The sequence below is a fragment of the Eurytemora carolleeae genome, unplaced genomic scaffold, assembly GCF_000591075.1.
Source record: "Eurytemora carolleeae unplaced genomic scaffold, Eaff_2.0 scaffold224, whole genome shotgun sequence".
In the NCBI taxonomy this organism is placed as follows: domain Eukaryota; kingdom Metazoa; phylum Arthropoda; class Copepoda; order Calanoida; family Temoridae; genus Eurytemora; species Eurytemora carolleeae.
This window is the reverse complement of record NW_019396123.1, coordinates 154,542-181,038: the sequence shown is the minus strand read 5'-3', so window position 1 is coordinate 181,038 and position 26,497 is coordinate 154,542. Positions and strand designations below refer to the sequence as shown.

At 32.6% G+C, this 26,497-nt stretch overlaps 2 protein-coding genes across 5 annotated transcripts in view; one reads left to right on the top strand and one right to left on the bottom strand.

Moving 5' to 3' along the window:
• Positions 1-6,778: 6,778 nt before the first annotated feature.
• On the top strand, positions 6,779-17,714 carry LOC111695621 (trypsin-1). Its single transcript, XM_023465003.1, has 15 exons — positions 6,779-6,807; positions 8,369-8,439; positions 9,283-9,400; positions 9,524-9,604; positions 10,895-11,070; positions 11,417-11,501; positions 12,309-12,388; positions 13,133-13,228; positions 13,427-13,480; positions 13,677-13,726; positions 14,087-14,148; positions 15,518-15,568; positions 15,664-15,771; positions 16,003-16,085; positions 17,591-17,714. The coding sequence occupies exons 2-15, from the start codon at positions 8,378-8,380 to the stop codon at positions 17,685-17,687; spliced, it is 1,203 nt and encodes a 400-aa protein (XP_023320771.1). The 5' UTR covers positions 6,779-6,807; positions 8,369-8,377; the 3' UTR covers positions 17,688-17,714.
• Positions 17,715-21,158: 3,444 nt separating this feature from the next.
• The window catches only part of LOC111695611 (haloacid dehalogenase-like hydrolase domain-containing 5), a 7,594-nt gene continuing 2,255 nt past the window's right edge, over positions 21,159-26,497 (bottom strand). The window contains exons 4-11 of one of the 4 annotated variants that reach the window (XR_002763904.1): positions 26,129-26,242; positions 25,502-25,660; positions 24,755-24,931; positions 24,141-24,202; positions 23,307-23,481; positions 22,223-22,319; positions 21,655-21,985; positions 21,159-21,369 (exon numbers count right to left, since the gene is read on the bottom strand). Coding sequence is in view for 2 of the 4 variants with exons in the window: in XM_023464988.1 (XP_023320756.1) it covers positions 21,819-21,985; positions 22,223-22,319; positions 23,307-23,481; positions 24,141-24,202; positions 24,755-24,931; positions 25,502-25,660; positions 26,129-26,242 (951 nt within the window). In the remaining 2 variants the exon portion in view is untranslated. Of the gene's footprint in view, positions 21,986-22,222; positions 22,320-23,306; positions 23,482-24,140; positions 24,203-24,754; positions 24,932-25,501; positions 25,661-26,128; positions 26,243-26,497 lie in introns of all 4 variants that reach the window. The other 3 variants (XR_002763905.1, XM_023464988.1, XM_023464989.1) reach the window with 3 other exon arrangements.

Here is a 26,497-nt window from a genome sequence, read left to right as displayed (position 1 = left end):
GGGGCTGAAAGGAGGAGACGAGAATTCCGGAAGGGATGATCGATTCACGCTTCGAACTGCAATTTGAGTTTTATTGCACGACTCGACTACCCCGACCTGTACTGCTAAGCAAAAAGCACATGGTTTAAAAATGATATTTCAAATACAAAAGGACGTTTTATAAGGATACTTGTGTCAGGTTGGATAAATGTGTTTTAAGTTTCAAACAGAAGTGCCACACTGAACACTTTTTCTTTGATTTCAAGGTATATTAACCCTGTAAACGCTGCTGGGGGGGAGGGATGGGGAAAAGTGAACATTTTATGACATGATGACAATGATACAAATTTTAGGCTATTGCTCATTTTTGATAAGTTTAGAACGTGGTAAAGGCAGAATTAAGAGAATTTTAAAAAAATGTGGCCAATGTATTTTACTGAATTTCTGTTTTTGTAAATGTTAATTTCGATGACATGCTAGGGAGCTCTTTTGATGGCATGGCGTGGGGGCGTGTACGAGAGCACATTGGCTTTCTAGTATATCTTCAATCTTCATACAAACCATAGCCAACAGCAGGGGGACATTTTAACCTCCCTGGATGTAGACTCCCCCGTCTAAAGGTTATGTGTTCTAGGTGTGTACTAGAGAAGGTTATGGATATTGTTCTTGATCTGACTTGAAGTACAAGAATTCATTAACATCATTTCCATAATTCATACAAATACACATAAACTTTTTGTTTAAATATTCATATGGCATAAAAAAAATCTCAAGAAGAAATAAACACCATTTTATAAAAAAAATTTAGCATTTTTTAAGATCAAGATTTTATTTTGTCTTGTTACATTATTTTAATGATTTTTAATGAATTTATTTGGTTTTGATGGATTTTTAGTTAACTTATTTGGTTTTGATGAATTTTTAGTCAATTTTTTTGCTTTTGATGGATTTTTAGTCAAGTTATTTGGTTTTGATGGATTTTTAGTCAATTTATTTGGTTTTGATGGATTTTTAGTCAATTTATTTGGTTTTGATGGATTTTAGTCAATTTATTTGGTTTTTCCATTTTGTTTCTGCCAAAAACAACTTGTAGTGTTATCTAAAAAAGGTGAGACTTCAGAGACGACTGCACAATTATTCAGCCAGCATAACACGGGCTGGTGTTCACTAGACGGGCTGGTACGAGTAAATGAGTGTGCGGTACGATTACGAAATCCTTGTACTGGTTCGGATAATGCAATGATAGGACCAGTGTGTACAGCATTAATGCAATCTTTTTAATTACATTCAAGCATGGTTCCCTGCAGGTCTGACTGCAAGGTTGTATAATAAGTTAGGTTACTCTCCATGCGCTCCAATTTACTGAAAATGTCGTCTCCTAGATAGTTAGAACAACCTCATATGACGTCATTTTCGTCTCTATAATCAGTGACGTCATATGAGGTTTTATCTGTCTATCTTAGGAAACGACATTTTCCGTACATTGGAGCGCATCGAGAGTAGTACCAACCTTGTATTTTTAATTAGATGTATTCATGAAAATCGTGAAGATAAAAGACGATATTTAAACACTTCTTTTAAATGCTATGATTAGTTTCTTAGGCAATCCATAGAAAATATAAAGTAATAAATAAAACAACATATGTATTAAATGATAATTGCTTTTAGTGAAAAAAATATTAATAATGACCACAATGTTTTTGTAATATTTCATTATTTCGTGGGAAAAACTTTTTTAAAAAATTTACTTTCAGGAATTGTTCGTGTCTTAGAATTATAGACAGCCATTATATTTTGTACCATTATATTTTGATGCGGATACGGTGATTTCAAATCCGCACTAAGAAAAAAAAATTAAAATTGATTCATGGTTACGCTTGATCATAATATTAGTTAAATTCGATTAACTCTGTGAACTCTGTGAACTCTGTACATATGGCTTTCTGAAGTTTTACTTCAGTACACTGCGCTGAATCTTTTATGGATTATTTGGTAAATAGAAACAAGTTTAAAGGGAGTGTTCGCGAAAAAATAAAGGGGGTATTGGCTTACGGCGAAAATTAAGCACTTTTGATCACTAACCTTACTTCTATCTGTTGCGTCTATAAGGAGAAAATTGTTAAATAAGACTCATGCTGGAGAACGAAGCGTCCATGCAAATTTAGAAAGTTGCAACATTCAACTCGGATCGTAAAATAATCAATTTAATCAAACAAATCATTCAGAAATGACAACCATGAGTCATCAATTATTTTTCGACGCATTCGTACATAGTTAATATTTCCTAATATTTTTGATTTTGTTTATTTATAATAATATTTCGCTGGCGCTGGAATTTCGAACATTCCTGGAAAATATGAAAATGTCGTCTTCTTTATCAATAATCCTCGAAACAGAAATAAATGTTTTCAAAAGTAACTATCAGATAAAAAAAATACTATGAAATATCAACTTTATACGATTGCGTCGAAAAATTATCGATGATTATTGGTTGTAATATCTGAATAATTAGTTTGGAATTGAATTGATTTTTATACGATCCGAGTTGAATGTTGCATGTTTCTGAATTTGTAAGGACGCTACGTTCGATCTTCGGTATGAGTCGTTTTCAACAATTATAGACGAAACAGATGGATGTAAGATTAGTAGCGATCAAAAGCGCTTATTTTTTGCCGTAAGTCTATACCCCCTTTCATTTTTCGCGAACACTTCCTTTAAGGCTGCAGGGGACTTAGAATGTAATAAATTAGAGTTAACCATTTTCTTACTGTGTTGTCTCTAAATTCTCATTCTTTGTGGGTTACCGCGTGTAGAATTTGATTTTTTCATCTTTAGTTTTCAACAATAAAACTGATTTATTACCAACACACGCTTTCATTTTCATTGATAAATTCTGAAGAAACACAAGTAAATCGTTAGGATTCAATACTTTCAAAATTTTCGTCTTTTTCAAATCCCACGTAGATCCAGACAGCTATGAAATTAGGTTTATTTTTTAGACTTGGTGGAATTGGAAGCGTCGCAACGCCTTGGCTTTTGATTTTAACTCACTTAATTACTTTTTTTGCGGGGAGGGGGGAGGGGGTATGCCATTTTTCGGTACATGCTGACCCCCCCCCATAGAATCATAGTTTTCACTTCTCAATTATTTTGGCAGGTTAATTCCAGACCTCTCTAGTCATTGCTATTTGTTTTTAATAAGATGCCTGTTTTCTCTGAAACTCGTGTATTTCTGCAGCTTAATGTACATTCTTATCCACACATAATTTTAAAGAAAGAAAGATTTATAAGATTTAACAATTTTCTATATATTCCTGTATCTATATATTCCTATATCTATATATTCCTGTATATATATTCCTGTATCTATATATCCTGTATCTATGTATTCCTGTATCTATATCTATATATTCCTGTATATATATATTCCTGTATCTATATATTCCTTTATCTATATATCCTGTATCTATATATTCCTGTATCTATATATCCTGTATCTATATATTCCTGTATCTATATATTCCTGTATCTATATATCCTGTATCTATATATTCCTGTATCTATATATTCCTGTATCTATATATCCTGTATCTATATATCCTGTACCTATATATCCTGTATCTTTATATTCCTGTATCTATATATCCTGTACCTATATATCCCTGTACCTATATATCCTGTATCTATATATCCTGTATCTATATATCCTGTACCTATATATCCTGTATCTATATATTCCTGTATCTATATATTCCTGTATCTATATATTCCTCTATCTATATATCCTGTATCTATATATCCTGTATCTATATATCCTGTACCTGTATCTATATATTCCTCTATCTATATATTCCTGTATCTATATATCCTGTATCTATATATTCCTGTATCTATATATTCCTGTGTATATATATCCTGTATATCTATATATTCCTGTATCTATATATTCCTGTATCTATATATTCCTGTATCTATATATTCCTATATCTATATATTCCTGTATCTATATATCCTGTATCTATATATCCTGTACCTATATATCCTGTATCTATATATTCCTCTACTCTTTGGTTGAATAGCTTTTACATCTTATGAAAATTGTCACAATTATATTGAGAGGAAGTTCATGTACGCGGAAATGATGATATTGTTAAAAGTTAAAACTCTAATCTGAGAAGTTGGACCCCCCCCCACACCAACTTTTACACGACTCGTGTCGTGTGAGGGCCCACGACTCTTTAGCCTACACTAGGAATTTCTCCAAGAATGACATTTCACCCAATGACTTCAAGTCTTCCAACCGGAAATTCGCCGGAAATCATTTCCGTAAAATGTTCTGGACTGATCCTTACTTCTACACTTACCCTATATGTTCTACTCTTAACACTACAATTGTTCTACACTCAACCCGTAGCAAGGGGGGGCGTATGGCACGGGGGTACGCCCCCCCCCCTTTTACACCTGAAGGGGGGATTGCACACTAACTGAGACAAAAAAAATGAAAGAAGAAAAGGAAGGAAACAAAAAAGGAAAGAAAGAAGAAAAAGGGGAGAAAATTGGCATAAAATCTTATTTTTGTCACCAATATTATGTGTAAAAGATTATTTTTTCTTCAAATTTAAGAAAAAAATTAGTACTTTCTGAAACAAGTTATTTACGAATTTTTATTTCTATCCTGTCTTGTGAAATGACAGGGTTCTAATATTTTTTTTGTATTTGAGAAGCTTTGTTTTCCCTTCTTATATTAGACTAATCATTCTAATGAACCATCGTGCAGCAAAAAAAACCCGGAGACTAGTTGAAATCTATATAATTAAACAAGACCTTCGTATATATATATGTTACGTATAGCCGGCCAAACGGCTGTATTGATTGGGTTTAAATTTTTTGTGGACACTCATAGATGGCCGGGTGGTGTTATAGGCTAAAAAAATTTTTTATCAAAATTTTTTTTTCTTCCACGGGCAACGCTGGGCTCTTCAGCTAGTTATATATAAAATATGACCAGGTTAAGAGATGCTGTTTGTTCTCATCCTCAAGCTTTTTGGATTTTTTTCGAATTTTTGGGAAAACTGAAGAGCTTTTCTTCATCTTTACAGGCATTTACATCCTGTACATTCCTTGTTTTAAAATTAAGTATTGGCTATTAGTATTCATAGTTTAACTAAAATCTCTACATCTTATACCTCCAGTATTTTTGTTTTGGTGCAAATAGCTTATCAAAGAAAGCATAATGTAAAACAAACAAAATATCTTATCTTAATAAACTATAATGCATGTTTGATACGTTAAAAATCTCGGTTTTTAGTCTTTAACAATTAATTTTGACCCTTATTGTGTTATTCAGGTCCTACTTGTTCTACAATGAACCCTACTTGTTCTATACTCAATCCTACTTGTTCTACTCTCAACCCTACTTATTCTACACTCAAACCTACTTGTTATACTCTCCATCCTACTTGTTCTACACTTAATCCTACTTATTCTACTCTAAACCCTACTTGTTCTACTCTCAACCCTACTGTCTACTCTCCACCCTACTTGTTCTACTCTCAACCCTACTTGTTCTACTCTTTACCCTGCTTGTACTACTTTCAACCCTACTTTTTCTTCTCTCAACTCTACTTGTTCTACTCTCTACCATATTTGTTCTACACTCAATCCTACTTGTTCTACTCTCTACCCTAGCTGCGTGTACTACTCTCAACCCTACTTTTTCTACTCTCAACTCTACGTGTTCTAATCTCAACCCTGCTTGTTCTACTCTCTAACCTACTTGTACTACTCTCAACCTTACTTTGTCTACTCTCAACTCTACTTGTTCTACTGTCTACCCTTGTTCTACACTCAATCCTACTTGTTCTACTCTCAACCCTACTTTGTTTGCTCTCAACTATACTTGTTCTACTGTCTACCCTTGTTCTACACTCAATCCTACTTGTTCTACTCTCAACCCTACTTTGTTTGCTCTCAACTCTACTTATTCTACTCTACCATATTTGTTCTACACTCAATCCTACTTGTTCTACTCTCTACCCTGCTTGCACTACGCTCAACCCTACTTTTTCTTCACTCAAGTTAATAGCATTAAAATAAGTTTAAATCAGGACTTGAATCAAATTTAAGTCCATTAAGTTTGGAACCACGAGTTATTGATAAATCTATTTACCAGCTTAAATTCGGAAATTTGCCTTCTGAGCTTTCTACGATTTTCAGGTTTAAGCTTAGTGTATATAACAATCCTTTAAATTTCATGTTGCTAGAAACTGAATTAAAATAGCTGATAAAGTACAGAAAAGTTAGTATCAAACTTTAAACTTTTATATTTCTATTAATGATAAACATTTTTTGAAACTATTATACACATACATACAATACTTTAGTCAGAACGTATCTAGTCGATAAGGGCTGTTTTTAATAAAAGTAAAATTAGAAAGAAACTTCGCGAACGGAACCAGTGAAAGCTTTAGTGGTTCTCTGAAATCAAGATAAATCATCGGCCTGGTAATAAAGAGAATGTCGTTGCAGTTTCAAGTTACCTTCCATTTAGGGGATGGCCCGGCCCGATAAATAAATAATTGAATTAAAAAATTGTTCAATTAAAACAATTTTATTCCTAGTTTCTGAAGCAGAAATGCGTTAGTCACTTTCCAGAGAAACAACAATTTAAAATAAGTTTAAGTTTATACTTTCTTGAACAGACAAATCTTTTAAGGTCTATTCCCCCCTTCTTACAGAACTATTAATCCCCTACCATGAATGATAGGATGAAATCAGTCAGTATTAATTAGTCTGAGAATGCTCTACTTCAAGAATAGTTACTCTCAGGTTTAAAACTTCAGGATTTAGATTCGTTTTCATTCTTTTCTTTTAGAAATATTTTCAGTATTTTAACGCAGAGATAGACATTTTTACAAATAAGAAGGTTAATCAACAGAATTGTTGGTATTTATATGTATATATTGGTATATTGGTATATTTATGTATAAATATTATGTAGTAATCTCTGTTTCTTTGTTCATAACTCAGGAACCCCTGGACCGATTTGCCTTAAAAGGGAATTGAGTTATTAGCTTGGTTACAAATCTGCTAAATAATGCTTTAGATTCACGTAAAGAATGAACTGACGGTAAATTCAATTGTACTCAGAACTAGAAGTAAGCAATCTTATTTTAATATTGCATTGCAAAAAAATTTATATTTCAATGCTTGATTTATTTTTCTAAAGTAACCACAAAAATTGTATGTGCGTGAAATCAACTAAAACAGACGTATGTATGTTTAATAGATAGCATCACCCCCCCCCCNAGTTCCATATAATGTCATAAATACACCCTTATTGCACATGGAATAGGAAGACTGTAAATTTTATACTGTCTATTTAAAACAATGTTCTTGTAAATTCTCCAGTTTTCATTTTATTTCCATCTAGTTTGGAACCCACCTTTGCCTGAAAACAAAACTTTTGCTATTAAAGGCAACCCAATAAAATTACAATTCCCCAATTAAAACTTAGGGTTCATGAATTATAATTAGAAATACAAACAAACAGAGATCACTACTTTATATTTATAGATAAAATAAACATTAGTCCAGTGTTCAGGTACATACGTAATGTAATTGCCAAAAATAAAAATTATTATTTCATTCAATCATTTGAAAAAAAATCAAGTTTTCGACAATTTTCCGATCTTTGGAAGGTTACAATCTAGCGATTAGTAAACTGAATTTTCTAAATTTTGTTTAAAGTCATAAAGAAATGTAGTACGTATTTTATCTGTCAATATATTAAACCAAAAAAGGTTATGCATCTCAATCTTGAGTCTAAAAGGTTTTCTAAGGTATCATATCGTGACGGTAACCTGTTAATAAATCTGAATAACAATTAATAGTTGTTTTTATTTAGATTTGTATAAAAAGTTCGTTGAACAGTTTCCAAAGAAAATTCTATTTGATTAAATATACTAAAATCTAATAAAAATGTTAAAGAGATTGCAGCTGTTCCCTTTATTAAAAAAAGGGGCAGGGTCGATTGCAAACCTTTAAACCTTTATCGGATCAATCATGTTTTCTAGCATAACAGTGGTTAAGTCTAAAAAAATTTTCAGTTTATTTTAACCAGAAATCTGTGAGAAAAAAAAAAATGTGAAATGGAATAAAACAATTTAAAAAAAATCTTTGTTTAAAGTTAAAAACCAGAAATAGTTTGTTCATTTCTGATCGTAAAAACCGTTGTAAATGTAAATGTAATGCAAATAACAGGAAGATTAAACTTGAAATATCCAATTCCTGAACTCATATGAATCTTGTGAATACGTAAAAGATTTATCTTTGAAGAACTTCAATAAATTGAAAACATGATTATTTTTATTTTCGAAAACTTATTCAGGGATTCTGTATGCCTCTTCTCTTCATTAGCCTTCTTCCAAGATCATCTTCATGTAATAGTAGAGACTATAGGTACTAATAATGATGATGATAGTTTGTAAGGTTTAAATGATAATATTTTTCAACTGTTGCCTAAATTTAAAGGGACAGTAAAGGAAAAATAAAAGGGGGTATGGGCTAAAACCTGAGCATCTCATGAGTTGATCGATCGATACCTATAAGAGTTCTATCTGATGCTCCTGTCTCGAGAACTTGACATAAAACTGTGTAAAAATTATACCAAAACGTATATTTGTAAGATTTTGTATAAGGTTCATAGTATTCAACAGATTATATTCAACAAATACGTAACCAATCTGAAAACAACGATATTCCAAAGGAGCCTGAGAAACTCAAGTTTGCTCCTATTATTATTTGAATGCAATAATTTTTTATCTTTAATAGATATAATTGATATTATTATTTATGCGTTCGGAACATGTCACCAGAACTCCAACTAATGGTCGTGCAGTATTATTGTCACGTGTCTCCGACTGCATTACGTGACCAGTATACTGCACTGCCATTAGAGGTAGTTTTAAAATTCGGTGATGGTGATGGACCAAACCTCTGTAGAGTAAAAAAAGTAGATGTTAGTTCCACATTTATTGAAAATATATTTCGGTCTCGGTTGACCCTCGTCAGTTCTTGAGATTGTTTCTTCACAAAGATTAAAGGTAGTTCTGGTCACGTGATACGGACGTATATCTTATATATATACGTTTTGGTATAACGTTGACACAGTTTTATGTCAATTTCTCGAGACAGGAACATCAGATAGGAATCGTTCAACTCCTGAGAATCTCTGGTTTCAGCCTATACCACCTTTCACTTTTCTTTTACAGTCCCTTTAAGAACGATGCGAATCTGTTCCAGATCTTCTGAATCCGGGATATTTCTGGAGGAGGATCCAGGGGGAGAGGAGTACAGGGAGTATTCAGATTATTATAGTTACTACGTAGATCAAGATCAACATTATCAACAATATGATCAGGTCAGATCAATATTATCTAAAATATGATCAATTCTCTAAAGAGATTGATCAGGCTAAATCATCTTGGGTCAAATTCGAGATATAAAAATGTAAGCCTTTGAATAATACCTTTTATATTTGTAGAACCTAGGAGAGAATAATTACCTAGAAGAAGAGAAACTTTCATATTCTCTTTACAAACACTGTAAACCCTGTGATACTGCGGTAATCCATCTTTCTCTAGATCTTATCCTTCTCTTTAACAAATCTTTCTCTAGATCTTATCCTTCTCTTAAACAAATCTTTCTCTAGATCCTATCCTAGCTCTTTAACCAATTTTTCTCCAGATCTTATCCTTCTCTTGAACCAATCTTTCTCCAGTTCTTATCCTTCTCTTTAACAAATCTTTCTCCAGATATTATCCTTCTCTTAAACCAATCTTTCTCTAGATCCTATCCTTCTCTTTAACAAATCTTTCTCCAGTTCTTATCCTTCTCTTTAACAAATCTTTCTCGAGATCTTATCCTTCTCTTAAACCAATCTTTCTTAAGATCCTATCCTTCTCTTTAACCAATCTTTCTCTAGATCTTATCCTTCTCTTTAACAAATCTTTCTCCAGATCTTATCCTTCTCCAAACCAATCTTTCTCTAGATCCTATCCTTCTCTTTAACCAATCTATCTCTAGATCTTATCCTTCTCTTTAACAAATCTTTCTCCAGATCTTATCCTTCTCTTAAACCCAATCTTTCTTCAGACTTATCATTCTCTAAACCAAATCTTTCTCCCGATCCTATCCTTCTCTTTAACTGATCTTTCTCCAGATCATATCCTTCTCTTTAACTGATCATTCTCTAGATCATATCCTTCTCTTTAACCGATCTTTCTCCAGATCCTATCCTTCTCTTTAACCGATCTTTCTCAAGATCTTTTCCTTCTCTTTAACCGATCTTTCTCAAGATTCTATCCTTCTCTTTAACCGATCTTTCTCAAGATCCTATACTTCTCTTTAACCAATCTTTCTCAAGATCCTATTCAATTCTCTTTAACCAATCTTTCTCAAGATCCTATTCAATTTTCTTTAACCAATCTTGCTCCAGATCCTATCCTTCTCTTTACCCAATCTTTCTCCTGATCCTATCCTTCTCTTTACCCAATCTTTTTCCTATCCAATTCTCTTTACCCAATCTTTCTCCAGATCCTATCATTCTCTTTACCCAATTTTTCTCCAGATCCTATCCTTCTCTTTAACCTATCCGTCTTTAGATCCAAGCCTTCTTACAATCCTTTTTCTAGCTTATATTCGTGATTAGTTTTCACAAAAAAGCAAAATTAGTTAGAATGTTTTTTAAATGTATCAAAGAAAACTTTAGAACTGGCGTAAGGTGGATCTGAGCTTTTTTTAATCCCTTACTTAAACTTCTCCGAATAATGAAAAGATTTATTTAATCATTTTTTCGCCCTCACTTTCCTAAACCTACTTTTCTTCTTAAAATCATATTATTTTGTTTGTGAAGGAGTTAAAATCCTCAACAGACGGACCTCCCTGCTGTCCTCTTCCTGCTGGTAGGTATCATTCTCCTTCCTTCTCTCTTCATAACTATACAAACTGTGGTCGGCAGTCCATCAGCAGGATTATTGGCGGACATGAAGCGGTAGAAAATGAAATACCATGGATGTGTGCTATTCTTAGGTTTGTTGGGTATATATACGACAAATAATATATATTGAAATTAGAAGCTTAATTTTCATTTAATTTTCCCCCAAAACAGTAGGAAATAAGTGATCTCCATTCTGCCTAGTACCTTAACTGATCAGGCAATATATATCAATCCTGCAAAAAGACTAAAAGCAAACAAATTTATGTTAAATTAAAAAAACCGTCTCTACTTAATGGTCAGTTTAAATACAGCAGTAATAAAAAAAACTGTAGAACCTATTGTTTCTAAGTCGTAATTAGAATCAGCAAGTAAAGATAACATTCTTAAAGACAGAAGATACTAAGAAAAAGACGTGAATAATTGTTTTTTGTTTTATAGATCTGATAATCGTTGGAGGGGTTGCGGAGCCGCTCTTCTTAACTGTAATCCCGTAGTTCTTGTTACAGCAGCACATTGTGTACAGGTCATATAATAATCATGTACAGTAATTGAACTATCAAACTTTGGAATAGGTTGACGGCATTATAGCAATACCTATACGTAAATAATTTTGTTACTAAGCAAATAGTGGTACAAAATACAAATACATATTTAAATCACTTGTCAAATTGGTCTGTTTAAGCTGCACAATTGTTGTGTTTCATTTCTATTGGGCTGTTTAAAGTTTTTCTATTCCAGAATTTTCTGGTTCTCACTATTTTAGACAAAACTCAAATTTTTGAGCCAGTTTAAATAAATCATGTTTGACCCACAATAACATGAATCTCACCGCAGAAAAAATAACCCACCCTATTAAGAAATGCGAAAATTTTCGTTCGTATTACGCAAACTTTTTCGCAAAACTTCGCATTTTTTCGTGAAAATGAATTAATAGAAAAAATGACAAAAAAATGCGAAATTTTGCGGAAAATAATTTCCCAAAAAAATCCACGAAATATTTGTGGAATTCTCTGCTCTGAGCGCTCAGCATTAGAAGTTTTGTTATATAATAATTAATAATTTCGCTTCCTTATTTTTTGCGCAATTTTATCATTTTTTTCGCGAAATAGATTAAAGCGTAATTTCGCAAAAAAGCGAAAATGTTTGCATTTTTCTCGAGCAAACGAAATAATGCGAAATTTTCGGCGAAAATGTGTTTTTCCCCCAAAAATGCGAAAATTTCGCGAAATGTTTCACCGTTTTCGCTGGAAACCCTGTTCTTGTACCCCCTCCTTAAAAAAATTATTCAAGAGTTTTGTTAGATTATAAAAATATGTATTTATTTGGTCAGGGTATAGATGATCCATCAAGTATTAGAATTGCATGTGGAGCACACAATATGCTGTTAAAGGAACCCTCACCGCTAGACAGGTCAATAAGTATATCAGGAGAAGGTTTAAAATGCAACATTGTGACCTCGTAGCGTCCCTAGTTTTCATTTTACGCAGAAGTATGAGAAAAGCAAAATTATCCAGTAACATACATAACAGTAACATACATAACAGTAACATATTAGAAATTAGAAATACATTTTTATTCCTCTTCACAGAGCTTTAATAATTGAGAACATATCAGATATTATTCTTACGTTCAATTCACTTTAGTTTAACGTAATATTTGAATGTTTAAAGAGAGTGGTCGCGAAAAATAAAAGGAGGCATAGGCTGATATCGAATTGAATTCGATGTTGATTGCTACTAATTTTGATTCGATCTGTTGCGGTTTTCAGGAGAAAATGTTTAAAACCGTCTTTAACTAAATTAAGAGCGTAGCGTCAATACAAATTGTTGAATTCAAGTCGATGCATTCGCATATAGTTGATATATATACCCGGGGTTTTAGTGAATAAAACAAATATTTTTAGTGACATAAGTTTAAATGTTTGAAAGCCTGTATTTAAAGGAAAGAAAATCCAAGTCAGATTTGTTTAGGTATTAAATAATATGATAATAACATTTAAAAACTGTTTGCTTCTTAGGAAAACATCCTTTCAAATTTAAATTCAAAAGATCAATTTAGTTTAATTGGTTCCATAGCATAGTTGAGCCCCAGAAAATCAAGGTCTAATTAAAAAATAACGTCATTAAAGACAATTTAATGAACAATTTATACCAGGAATGAGGTTCGAATGGATGTTTCTGAGATAATTATTCATCCTGAATACAGAGATCCAGCATACTCATTCGACCAAGAAGGACCTAAACTATTCAGGTTACATATTTGAATGATATTTCTAGATATTAAATGATATTTCATATATTCAAATAATTTTTTAGATATTTCAATGATTTCTTTCTAGATATTTAAATGATATTTTCTAGAAATTACAAGGATATTTTCTAGATATTTGAATGATATTTTCTAGATATTCAACAGATATTTTCTAGATATTTGAATGATATTTTCTAGATATTTAAATGATATTGCTGTGATTAAAGTGAAGAATAAACTTCCCTGCTCTAGGTTGATTATTTTAGTGAACAATAACTCCCTAAAAGCATTTGTGCGCTAAGACTAATCAAAAATAAATAGAATATTTGTCAGAACTTTAAACCAAGAAAAAATTAATAATTGCGTTTAAGTTTTTATCCACTGAAAGCAGCATAATTTTCACAAAAAAATTTTCTGTTAACATTTTTAAAAAACTGAACTAAATCAGTGGAGTTATCTATCCTGTTTGTGTTCCACATGTCGGAGATGTTCATACAGGTAAATAAAGGAAAAATAATCAGCCTTTTGTAAAATTGCTATTTTAAATGATAAAAATAAACAGCCTTTTATCAAAATTAAGTATGTATTGTATTGTGATATAGTAAAGATAACAGATTCTTTGTATGTAAGTAATATTTTTCTCCAGACACAGTCTCAAAAAGAAAGTAAATATCCGAAATAATATTTTTAAAATGCCATGAATGCTGTCAACATTATATGTAAGAAATCTTGTCCTTATGAAAAAATACATACTTTACTTTTTCATAAAAATATTTGAATTATAAAATTTCTGAACATTAAAAATTATTGACAAAAAACCGGTTTTGAACCTAAGCCTTGACATTGTACACTGTACAGACAGCACAGGTCTCCTCTCAGGCTGGGGGAGAACAAAATGGCCGAACGGCATGGTGTCGCAGGTAAGCATGGGAATCTAGTAGCAAGCACACTTCATTCTCTTAATAAATTTTATCATTTAATAATTATTTATTGGAGCCTGCATTTTACATTGTTTTTTTGAAAATAATGACTCAATCTAATGTACATTGCTCCAATAAATTATACAATTGATACGTACATTTTACGGTGTACCCAGAAAAACGCCAGTGAAGAAAAAACGCTACTCTTTTCACTTTATGTTTGCAAGTTAATAAGTTCATAATAGAATTTGTAAACATTTATTTAAATTTTTGTCGAATTAACCATGCAACTACATATAAAAATTAAAAATATAAAAAACTTATTATACACATTTATTTATAAAAATCTTTTAAAATGTCAATATGCTGCAAATATATATCTAATTAAATCATTGTAGTCAAGAAAGCTATTTAAGATTAAGACTAAATTAACTTCTTATGCGTAATATATTTTTACAATTTGGCAAATATATATAAATATATTTATGTCACATACAGTACGGACAAAGTATATTTACATACAGAGAAAACAAATCTTACATTAAAGTTGTTAGTTCACATTAACTGCTCAACATTGCACATTTTACGTTAATGTTTCTACTGCATATTCATCTTCTGTATTCTCCCTTTCTTTTAACAGACTGTAGAAATGAAATCAGAAATCAGACATAATATTCAACTGGTGGGTATACGGGATTGGATGTTTTGAGATAAACTTTTTCTTGAATCATTATAACCTTATGCTTAATTAGTTGTTCTAACTTTGACGTTCAACATATTCCACATTTTAAATTAAGCTGAAGGTTTTAGTTTTCAACGTAAATCATCAATTGTTTGTAAACTTACGACATTTTTAATGTCAATAAAATTGCAACCCTTATGTAAATTTTTTATTCCTCTTAAGGAATATCAGCAATTTTTACTATGCAGGCGAACAAAATTGCCAAACTTTGGTTCCTTACTGTTTTTGGAGTAGAATTTTGCAAGTTCATCTTTTTTAACACGTGACCACCTTTGGCATAGTAAAAAAGCATCCTTGAGGTGTCAAATTAGGAAAAATACTAAACAAAAGTAGTTAGAATGTTGTTTTAGAACCTTTAATGTTTTTCTTTAAAAACTCATGCTCCGTTACCCTTCCCTTCCCTTATATGTATAAGAAATACAATTTATCATCCAATCTAAAGTTCAAACCTAAAATTACGATATTTTCATACAGTAGCGTTTTTTCTTTACTAGCGTTTTATATTTTATCTTGTAGCGTTTTATGAGTGCAGCGTTTTATCTATATAGCGTTTTTCTAGTATGCCATTTTACGTACCAAACTAGGTTATCAGACTTTCATTCCATGCATTCAATCCACCATTTGTAGGTTCTAAAAAAAATCCGACTGCCAGTAGTGAGCAGAGAAGTTTGCTCTCAGGTATAATAACTCAATAGCCTTAATTTTAAACTTCTTTCAAACAATTCGTATCCATCACCAAAATCAAAAAAAAATAGTTTTATAAATATATATAGGTTTGCAGTGTAGGATTAAATATCCTAGTACGGGTTGCAGTACAGACATGTCATCTAGCAGATACTCAGATATGTGCAGGAGGAAACCAGGGAGAGGGGGCTTGTCAGGTACATCAATACTGTGAAGTACATACATACAAGTTGATATGTACACTGTACAAGAACAAGAAATGAAACGCAATTATGAATATGAACATAAAATTAACGCTTTTGTGGAAGTACACACGAGGTCTCGATTATTAGAGAAAATATGTTCAAAATTGCAGGATACTCTTTTTGGGTTATATCATTGTCAAGTTAAACAAAATGTGAAATATCATAATTCTTAATTATGTGAAGGGTGATAGTGGAAGTGCACTGGTTGCCAGGTATTCGGATGATGAACCTTGGACTATCGTTGGAATCACCAGCTGGAGTAGAGGGTATGTTTAGTTTATTACTGGAGTAGAGGGTAGGTTTAGTTTACTACTGGAGTACAGGGTAGGTATATAGTTTATTACTGGAGAAGAGGGTAGGTATAGTTTATTACTAGAGTAGAGGGTATGTTTAGTTTATTACTAGAGTAGAGGGTAGGTTTGGTTTATTACTGGAGTACAGGGTAGCTATAGTTTATTACTGGAGAAGAGGGTCGGTATAGTTAATAACTGGAATAGAGGGTAGTTTTAGTTTATTACTGGATTTTAGGGCAGGTTTGGTTTATTACTAGAGTAGAGGGTAGGTTTAGTTTTTACTGGAGTCGAGGGTAGGTTTATTTTATTACTGGAGTAGAGGGTAGGTTTAGTTTATTACTGGAGCAGAGGGTAGGTATAGTTTATTACTGGAGTAGAGAGTAGGTATAGTTTATTTCTGCAGAGTAGAGGTTAGGTATAGTTTATTACTGGAGTAGAGGGTAGGTTTAGTAAATTCAATACAAGTATAAAATGATTAATAAATGCACAAAAATCAAAAACATTCTTAATTGTTTTAAGTATTTTCTTGTTTTAACGATTGTAATGTTAGACTAGTCATGTGCTTCAAGCTTGTGCAGCGCTGACAATTAGTCTGAAGAATTTACCAAATATTTGAAATTTCTAGAATACATGGAGTTTATTTTAAATGAAGACAGATGAGAAGAAACAGTTTAACGCGTCATATGACAGGATTAAGAGTTCTAATATTTTGCATAGGTTTTTAGTCCCGTTAGTTTAACCCTCTAGGGGAATAAATATTAATGGTAATTCATACAAACTACACTCACTACACAGAAAAGTTAAATACTATTTTATCTACAAGATCATATTTTTATTTGTTGAGAACAATTAACCCCCCAACTTTGAAATAACTCTAGGCTGATTTTTCAGAAGACTAAAATAACATTACAAGTCTTCAGTCGAGTCTTAAAAGCGAATGTGTACAGTACAGTACAGTGAAGTCCTATCTGGAACTTTATATTGACGAGCCAAACTAGTTATTTTACAATTATTTATCGAAATCAAATAATATTAATTCATTATTTTGTGGTTTCACACACGTGTAGTTTCACGTGACCCTCCATTTAAAGATGACAATGCCCGATTTACAACGGTACCCTTACAAGCTTTGTCAAATCAAGTATGAATTGAATATCCATGTTATTGTTTCTTTTCATTGGTTATTTTCATTTTCGGGTTATCTGATTAAGTGATTTGTGTATTTCTTGCTTATAAGAAGCAATTGAGAAAGTATCAGAATTATACACTTAACAAGTCAGAAAAACGACGGTATCTTCCACATTTTTGATCAAATTAAGGTTTTAATGGTACTGTTGTAAATCGGGCATTGCTATTTTTTCATGGAGGGTCACTTGAAGTTACGCTTATAGTTATATTTCCTTTTAAAGCATTTGAACATTTATATAGTGATTTTTTGATTGATTGATTAATTTTCTGTATAAATGGGAATATTGCAGGTGTGCTCTGGGTGGATTTCCTACAGTATTTACCCGAGTATCCGAATACATACCTTGGATATCAGAGCAGTACAATCTGGAGTACACTAGTATTTAAGTAAAATATATGCTAGAAAAGTACATATTCTACTTTAAGTTATTCAGGAGAACACGAGCTTTGAGCTACATTTTTATGATACAGTGCATGATGTTCTAAATAACCCGGTGTCACGTTAAACAAGGCCCGGGTGAAATCCATGTACAAAATTGATAGGAGGAGGAAAGGGGGCGGGTCAAAAATCGTATATTAGGAAATTACCGCTGGTTATGTACAAAATTGATAGAACGGGGGGGGGGGGGTCCAAAAATTGTTTACTTTGACGGACCCAAAGCATGCACATTATCATTGTTATTGAAATTGTTACAATTTTTTGTTTCCCCCCGTTCTGTCAATTTTATACATAACCAGCAGTAATTTCCTAATATATGATTTTTTGACCCCCCTCCCTTCCCCTCCTATCAATTTTGTACATGATTTCACATGCAACACTACCCGGACCAAATACAACGCCCGGTCTGGATGTAACGCTACACCGGAATAATAAAAATTGATTAATAACTTCAATGTCGTCTTTGACCTTAGAAAAAGTTTGCGGCATTTATTATAGGTAACTTGATTTTAGCAATATTTTTTCAAAAAAATAATATTCACAAAATAGCCATTTTTTTCAGATATAAAGATTTTGGTTTAAATTTAATTTATTGAAAAAAAACATAAAAATGTCTCATTTTGAACGAAATCTTTCATTTCTCCGGTAATAATGAAAGACCAAAACATGGCAGACCACATTTTGGAAATGGCAGGACATGGGGCTATTCTGTGATTGTTTCATAAAAATATATTGCTAAAATCAAGTTACCTATGTTAAATGCCGCAAACTATTTCTCAGGTCTAGACGACTTTAAAGTTATTATTTAATTTATACTATTCCGGGTTATTCAGAACATCACTGTATAAGAAATTTTTTATGAATGTAAGTTTTGTTAATACATATTTATTTTATTTTTTAAGAATGGGATTAATAGTCATTAAAATGAAACAACATATAGGAAGAAGAAATAACGATTTTGAGACTAAATAAAAAGTGATACTTAAGACAGACTGTAACGGAAAAATGAAAGAGGGTATAGGCTGAAACCTACGCGTGTTAGGAGTTGATAGAGACCCATAAGAGTTCTATCTGATGTTCCTGTCTCGAGAAATTGATTTACAACTGTGTCAAATTTATACGAAAATTTATACACATAAAATTTTGTATAAAAATCGTAGATTTAAACAGATCATATTCAGCAAATATGCAACTAATCTGAAAACTACGATATCCCAGAGAAGCCTAAGTAACTTCTGTTTGCTCCAATTATTATTTGAATTTAATCATTTTCATTATTAATAGATATATTTGATAATATAATTATTACGTCCGTATCGCGTGACCAGAACTCCTACCAATGGCAGTGCAGTATTATTGTCACGTGTCTTCGTCTGTATCACGTGGCCAGTATACTGCACTACCATTGGTGGGAGTTTTGGTCGCGTGATACGGACGTATAAATAATGCTATCAATTATATCTATTAAAAATTAATAAGTATTATTTTCAAAAAATAACAGGAGCGAACCAAAGTTACTTAGGCTTCTCTGGGATATCGTCGTTTTTAGATTGGTTGCGTATTTGCTGAAACCTTTTATTAAACTACTATTTATATAGACAATTATATATTATATATATATAGAGAGAGAGATTTTAGCATAAATTTGACAAAGTTTATTATCAATTTTTTGAGACAGGTTCATCAGATAGAACTCTTATGGGTCTTGATCAACTTTTAAAATGCTTAGGTTTCAGTCTATACCCCCTTTCATTTTTCCTTAACAGTCCCTTAAGAGGGAAAAAATTTAAGGATAAGAGTTACTTCGTATAATTTAACCTAATTTCGTCTTCCTTCACGGTTGCATTATTCAAAATCTTCAGATATTATCTTCAACAACTTTATCATATTTCATGTAACTTTTAGTTAGAACACTAAAACAGTACAATAGACAAAAAGACATTTACTGACGTGAATTTTAACATAGTGGTTGCAAATTCATTCAGAACTGAGTCAATTAATTTATATAAATATATGTACATATTACTTCATATAATTGAGTATACTCAACAATGTAAAAGATAAATATGAAAATAAATCTTAATAAAAATAAGAACCGATCTGAGCAAAAATCTGTATTATGCTCGTTAAAATAAGATTTCCTTCAAAAAAATGTCTTCCTAATGTGTTCCTAAGCTTTAAACCAGTGCTAAAATAATGTAACTAATAGTGAGCAGTGAGGCAGGAATTGAGGATTAAACGAATTGTTTGGAGAGCTGAACTTAAGTTGGAATAATCCGCCATGTTTAAAATATAAACCTCAATTTAAATATAATGAAATTTGTTGAAATCTGAACAAAATGTCCAGAAAACTAAAACAAGATGATCATAAAACAGAACAAATTGTTATGAAAACTAAAATAAGATGATAAGAAAACTGAGCAATTTAATCAGAAAACTGAACAAGTAGTTTAGAAAACTAAAACAAGAGCCGAAAACTGGCAAGTTTCAAAAGGCAAAAATAAGAAAATCAGAAAACTATGCAATTTGTTCAGAAAACTAAAACAGATGATCAGAAAGTTAAAACAAGATGATCAGAAAGTTAAAACAAGATGATCAGAAAATTAAAATATGATGATTAGAAAACTGAACAATTTGTTCAATACAGTTATCAAAAACATTTTAACGCTCAGAAAACTTGAGTGTTTAGTAAACTGAACAAAGTATTCAGAAAACCAAGAAAACGTTGTTTAGAAAATTGAAATAAGGCCGAAATACTGAACTATGCTGAGCAATATCTAACGTTACGATAAACGATAAATGAGTGATATGAATTATGCTCTTGGTTCAAATTAAGTTTAGTTGTTGGGTGATGTTTTAAAGTCAGGATCATAAATCCTATAATAACCGAGTGTAGTGCGTCCTGAGATGGGAACTCTTGTATTGTGAATATCGAGATCAATGCTTGATCTTTTGTTAATCCGTAGATTAATCTAATCTTTATTCTATATCCGGCCTGATAATCGTTTCCTGGAGGAATAACTGAATGAATTATCCTACGCATTGATCCTTAAATTTAAAGTGCCCACAGTGTATATTGAGATGAAAGCGTAGAGTAAAGAGCATCCAACACAATGGTTTAAATTAAGTTGGGTATCTAAGTGATGTTTTATACAGTGAAACCTTTAATAATGAATACATCGGAAGAATTTATCAAATGTCGTCTTGACAATTTTTCAACGAGTTTTATACTATATTACGTAAATTTCAGTATTTGGGAAAATAAATAAATATCCATGAATATGCAGGAACAGTTTTAAAGAGTTCCATATAATCATTTAATTAAAAAACTAAATATCTGCAACATTCCATTATCAGAAAGTGAAGAATACGACATTTGATGAATTCATTCGATGTATTCGTTATTAAGGGTTTCACTGTAGTTTATAGAATTGATTTAACCTGGATTATAAATCCGCCCTGGTTGGGTGATGTATGTTTCAAAATCTAGAGTTTTGTGAATTCGATTTTTAGATCCTATAATAACTTATACTATGGGAGTTAAGAGCAGTATATCCGATAAACAAATCAAATACATAAAATTATGAATATAATGTTGAAGGATAAATTAGAGTATTGTATCAGTTCATACTAAAGTGGGTTTATGTAAAAAGGGCATGTCCGATTTACAACGGTACTCTTTAAGCCTTACTTTGGTCAATAATGTGGAAGATATCGTTGTTTTACAAGAGTAAAAGGGGTTAATTCTGAGTATTTTCATCCTCTTATTTCTCTAGAATAAATTCGCGAGTCACTTCAATGGAGAAACCACTGTTTAAAATAGTCAAGTTTTAAAGTGGAAACATGGCAACTCATTCATTCTTGATCATGCAAAGCTTTTAAAGGTACCGCTGTGAATCGGACATGGAGGTTCACTTGAAATTACGTCAGCAGACCCTTTAACATATATTCATTTAATCAGCTGTAGATTTTATCTTTTTTGTCTGAATCCTAATAGAAGCTAGAAACACAAGTCTAATATTTATAAGGTTCTAGGTTTTCACTTCACTATGTATTGAGGAGAAGGACGGGAGAACAGCTTATTGATCATTTTTCTTGTAATTTTCCATCTCAAAGATGAGATCAACGGCTCCAAGGACGTTTTCAGTAGAGAAGGTTGGCTCCTGGTAGCTGTTTTCTACTGGCAAGAAATCTCGAGGAGAATGATCCAAACTTACATTAGATCCCCCGGTTCGGGAGAATACGCCTGAAATTATTTACTTAATTAGAGTTATTGTTTTACCGCAGGGATATTTATTTTCACTCCCCCCTCATCATAAAAATTTTCCCCCGTTAAATCATAAATAGAAAAAACTTGTTATCCCACCCCCAAAAAAAATTTAAAAAATACATTTACACCCCCGAGTTATGGATAGTTAGAAAGAAATTAAGATAACAATTGGACAAAATTGAAAGGAAATTATATTCTGAAAAGGACTTGTACCTGTCTCCACTAGGATTGAATAGCACGAGGTTGCTCCCTTGAGTTCTCCCTCTGTACCCAGAAGGTTGTCTATACTACGGGAGTTGTGACCAATATTCTAGAATTAGAAAATATTTAAAGAATATGATTTAAATTTTACAGTTTAGCAGGTGGGGACCTAAGACAATAGGCTTAAAGTAATATGAGGTAAAGGGTGCATATTTTTCAGAATTAGGATTTCTGAGGATTTTGAAAAAATTGAAAAATTGGACATCAAACGGCAAGTTTTTTTTTTATTATTTTTGATACTTTTTATCCAAAACTTCATTTATTTCCCCCAAACATCATTTATTTCCCCCAAACATCATTTATTTCCCCCAAACATCATTTATTTTCCCCAACTCAGGGAATTAAACCATAAAGCTTCTGGGGAAAAATACACCCCTGTTTAAGGTTTTACCCTGTCCCACTTTGCACTATATAGGAAGCAAAGAGATTCTTCAAGAAAAAAAGTAACAGAATTGCCATAAAATACTCATGATTTAAACAATGTTTTGGATCCTGTGAATAACATAATTTAAAAATAGAAGAAACCAAAAAATTTTATTTTTTGTCTAGAGTAGGTTCTAGAAATGCCCGATAATTGTGTTTCAATACAGAAAAACCAAAAATAGTACTTCTTGACACCAACAGGCATTTCTCCCTCGGTGCAAAAGATTAAGGGAAGGATCTGAGACAGGGGTGTAAATATAATGGGGTTATTGGGGATAATTACCACCCAGAATCTTGTTCTTGGGGATAAGTATCCCGAACTTTAACCTTGATTCCATGTTCATTAATTAATTGAAAAGATCAAATCCTAGGTGAAATAATTAACAAAAGATTGGAAATAAGGTTCGGATTCAATTTTTTTTCATCGAAGAGAACATAGTAAAAAAGGATAAGTGTACCCAGGATAGAACAAGGATTAGTGTACCCAGGATAGAAAAAGGATTAGTGTACCCAGGATAGAAAAAGGATTAGTGTACCCAGGATAGAAAAAGGATAAGTGTACCCAGGATAGAAAAAGAAAAAAATGAAACTAAAGAAAAAATGTGAAATGAACCTGAGCTTGAACCTGAGATATAATCTCTGTATCCCTAGCTCTCTGTAGATATTTATTGTATAGATTAGCTCCGAATATATCTGTACAGATGTTGTCTCCGATACAATAAATATGCCGAACCGGCTTCTTTAATCCTATTTTCAACGCTTGCTCCTGCAGAACGTGCTCACTGTGCCTAGAAACCAACCAGTTGAATCTTGGAATGATATCCAGGGGCGTAGTCAGGCTTTTGTCAAGGGGGGGGAGTCTTAGATTTTTCCTTTCCAGGGGGCTAAGCATCCATTGTGGCCCAAAATACGGGAAACCATAGATTTCATTGATCCAGGTTAGGGGGGAGGGGGACCAAGTCCCAATAGTGACCCACCCTATATACGCATCTGATGATATCAAAAGAACCGGAATCTTATTTATTCTATTATTTATGCATAACTGATGCAATGTTGCTTCACAGGAATAGCTTGAGGGGATTGTGTGAGTGTAATTTCACGTGACCCTCCATGCAAAAATGGCAATGCCCGATTCACAACGATACCCTTGAAATCATTATCTGATCCAAAATGTGGAAAATATTGTCGTCTTTTAAATTGTTTACTTCTTATAATCGGTTTTCCTGCAGTAGAAATATGCAGATCACCGTTGGAGAGAAACCACAATTAAAAAAGATCAGTTTCCCAAATTACAAACATTCTAATTAATACATAAACAGACAAACCTTTAAGGGTACCGTTATGAATCGGACATTGCCATCTTTGCGAGGAGGGTCACGTGAAATTACGCGTTCAGTCCCTTTAACAAGATCTTGGACAAGGGGGGATAAATTGTTGATTTCTTTTCCTGTATGTGATTTCACTTGGTTTTCCAACTAACGCTGTGTACACCAATTCATGCCCAGTTACCTGGAAACGGGTAATTAGTATACTAATTGATACCATTTCGGGTCAATTCATTGATAATTTACTCAATTTCTATCTTCTTAGTGCCAACGTTAAACAAAGTTCTTGAAGATGAGAATGAAAAGATATGTAGATGAGTTTCATTCAGCTTTCAGAAAACTGGTCTTTTAAAAGTGAGATTCTAAAAATATAAGTTTTAAAGTTTGTCTGAAGTTTTTAGTTCCCAGCTTCATACAGTCATAATCAGAAATTCCTGGAATTTATTTACAATTAAAGAGACGACTTTACAATCTAATTTTAAAAATATGATTAATGAAACGATAATAAAAAATAGCCCTAGTCCTGCCAATTCAAATTTAGGACTTCAAAGTCGTCTTTGAACTTAGAAATAGTTTGCGGCATTCATCAAAGGTAACCTCATTTTAGCAATATTTTTTCTGAAACAATTATCACTGAATAGCGGTCAGTGGTAGTCTTGCCATTTCCAAAATGTGGTCAGTCATTTTTGCGCTTCTATAATCTCTGGTATTTTTGATTAATTAAGATTGATCTTACCTTTTTATATAAATTTTCTAAACAGAGAAGAAATGCTCCGTGTCCAAACCTCGGCATTACGGCCTCGGCCATCCACTGGAGATCCATGTTGCAGGCCAGGATGGGTAGATGAGGGTAGACGATTTTTTCTGGAGCTGCGGATGGTTGACCGTCAGAGAGAAGAACATCTATGAGAAGCTAAAAAAGAGTTTCAGGATAACAAAACTATTCTAGGCTTATCATAGTGTACCTTTCATAACCCCCCCCCCCCCACACAAACACACATTGCTGATTTCACTAATTAGCAGGGGTTTAAATATTAGAAGATACTGAAAAATTAAATATTGGAAATGAAAAGGGGGGATGATTTTTAGGAAAATATACACCTCGGCTATATTGACCAACGCTATTTTGGTCTTTTCTTAATCCATTACTCCAAGCTATGCTTTTGCCCTTGTGGTTTTTTGTTGTTGCATTTTTGCCCCTCCCCCCCCCCTTTAATTGTTACTGAGTGTTTTCTTGTTTGAGTGCCCATATTTGTGCCTAGTGGATTCACATATTTGTAATAATTTTATTAGTTCGTCTAGCGTATAATTTATAAAACTTACAAGTTGTACAATTTGCCACTCAGTTGTACTGGGAAAGGGAGGGCCAGAGGGGTTGACAGTTAAATTCTAAAACTTGAGGTCTTGGCTTAGATTCTTGATAGAGTATGAAGGAGAAGGTGGTGGGGGTGAGGGTCTGAAAGTATTATACTAATGTATTAACCTGGAGTGATGTCTCCCACCTGACCGGCTCCCCGAAGAGAACTACAGCTTCTATTCTAGGGAAATATTTCTCGAAAGCGCAAGCTGCTGCGCGTCTACGTTTATGATCTACGGCGTCTAGAGCAGGGAAAGCATGGCGGAGTTGATCCATCGTTGTCACCTGTAACAATTAAAAAGTTTTCTGATTTATCCTCGTCAAATATGTACTTTTAACAATGTTCACTTTTTCTCAAAATATTTTATTTTAATGATTTGAATTATGAAAAATTCTTCTCTTAACTGTATTAGATCAAAATCTGAATTCAAATAATAACTTCTCTTGAGAAACTGCATCTTCGATGTGAAAAATAGCTAAAAAATCTTTTATCAACTGGCTGATAAACCCCGACTAGCTAATCGGTCGCTAGTTAGGTTGACGGTAGTTAAGGTCGGAAACATGCTAGCTTGTCAGTAACAGTCTAATTGGGCGCAAGTAGGAAAATCACAAGCTAGGCGGACAGTAGCTTGACAATCATAGATTGTTATCACAACTTATTTACTCTTCAGGTTAGACACTGTTGATTGATCGCTATTTGATTGTAGAGTGTCTTGTACGACAATTTTATAAAAATAAAAATCTAATATTTACCTTTTTAAATCCAAGATTTCGAGCAATGAACTCAACTGGTCCCTGTCCTGTTACAAGAACATGTTTGTTGTGGAACTCATTAAACATTCTCAGAGGGGAGTGTGCCATAACTACCTGAAATAAATCATTTCATCAGGAACCGAATTTTATGAATATGAGCTAAGTCGCTGACCTGCCTACCGCCGGTTCAAAAATTTTTCGAGGATTTGAATCGGTGAATCAGGATTTGAACAAAAGTTTCACCCTTAGAATTTAATGATTTCATTTTCTTTTTAGCTTGGGAACCCAGCATTGTCTGGAAACTAAATTTTCGCTTGAACCTACTCAACTTAAAACTTTAAACCAAGCTAAGACCATTTCAATGGTTCT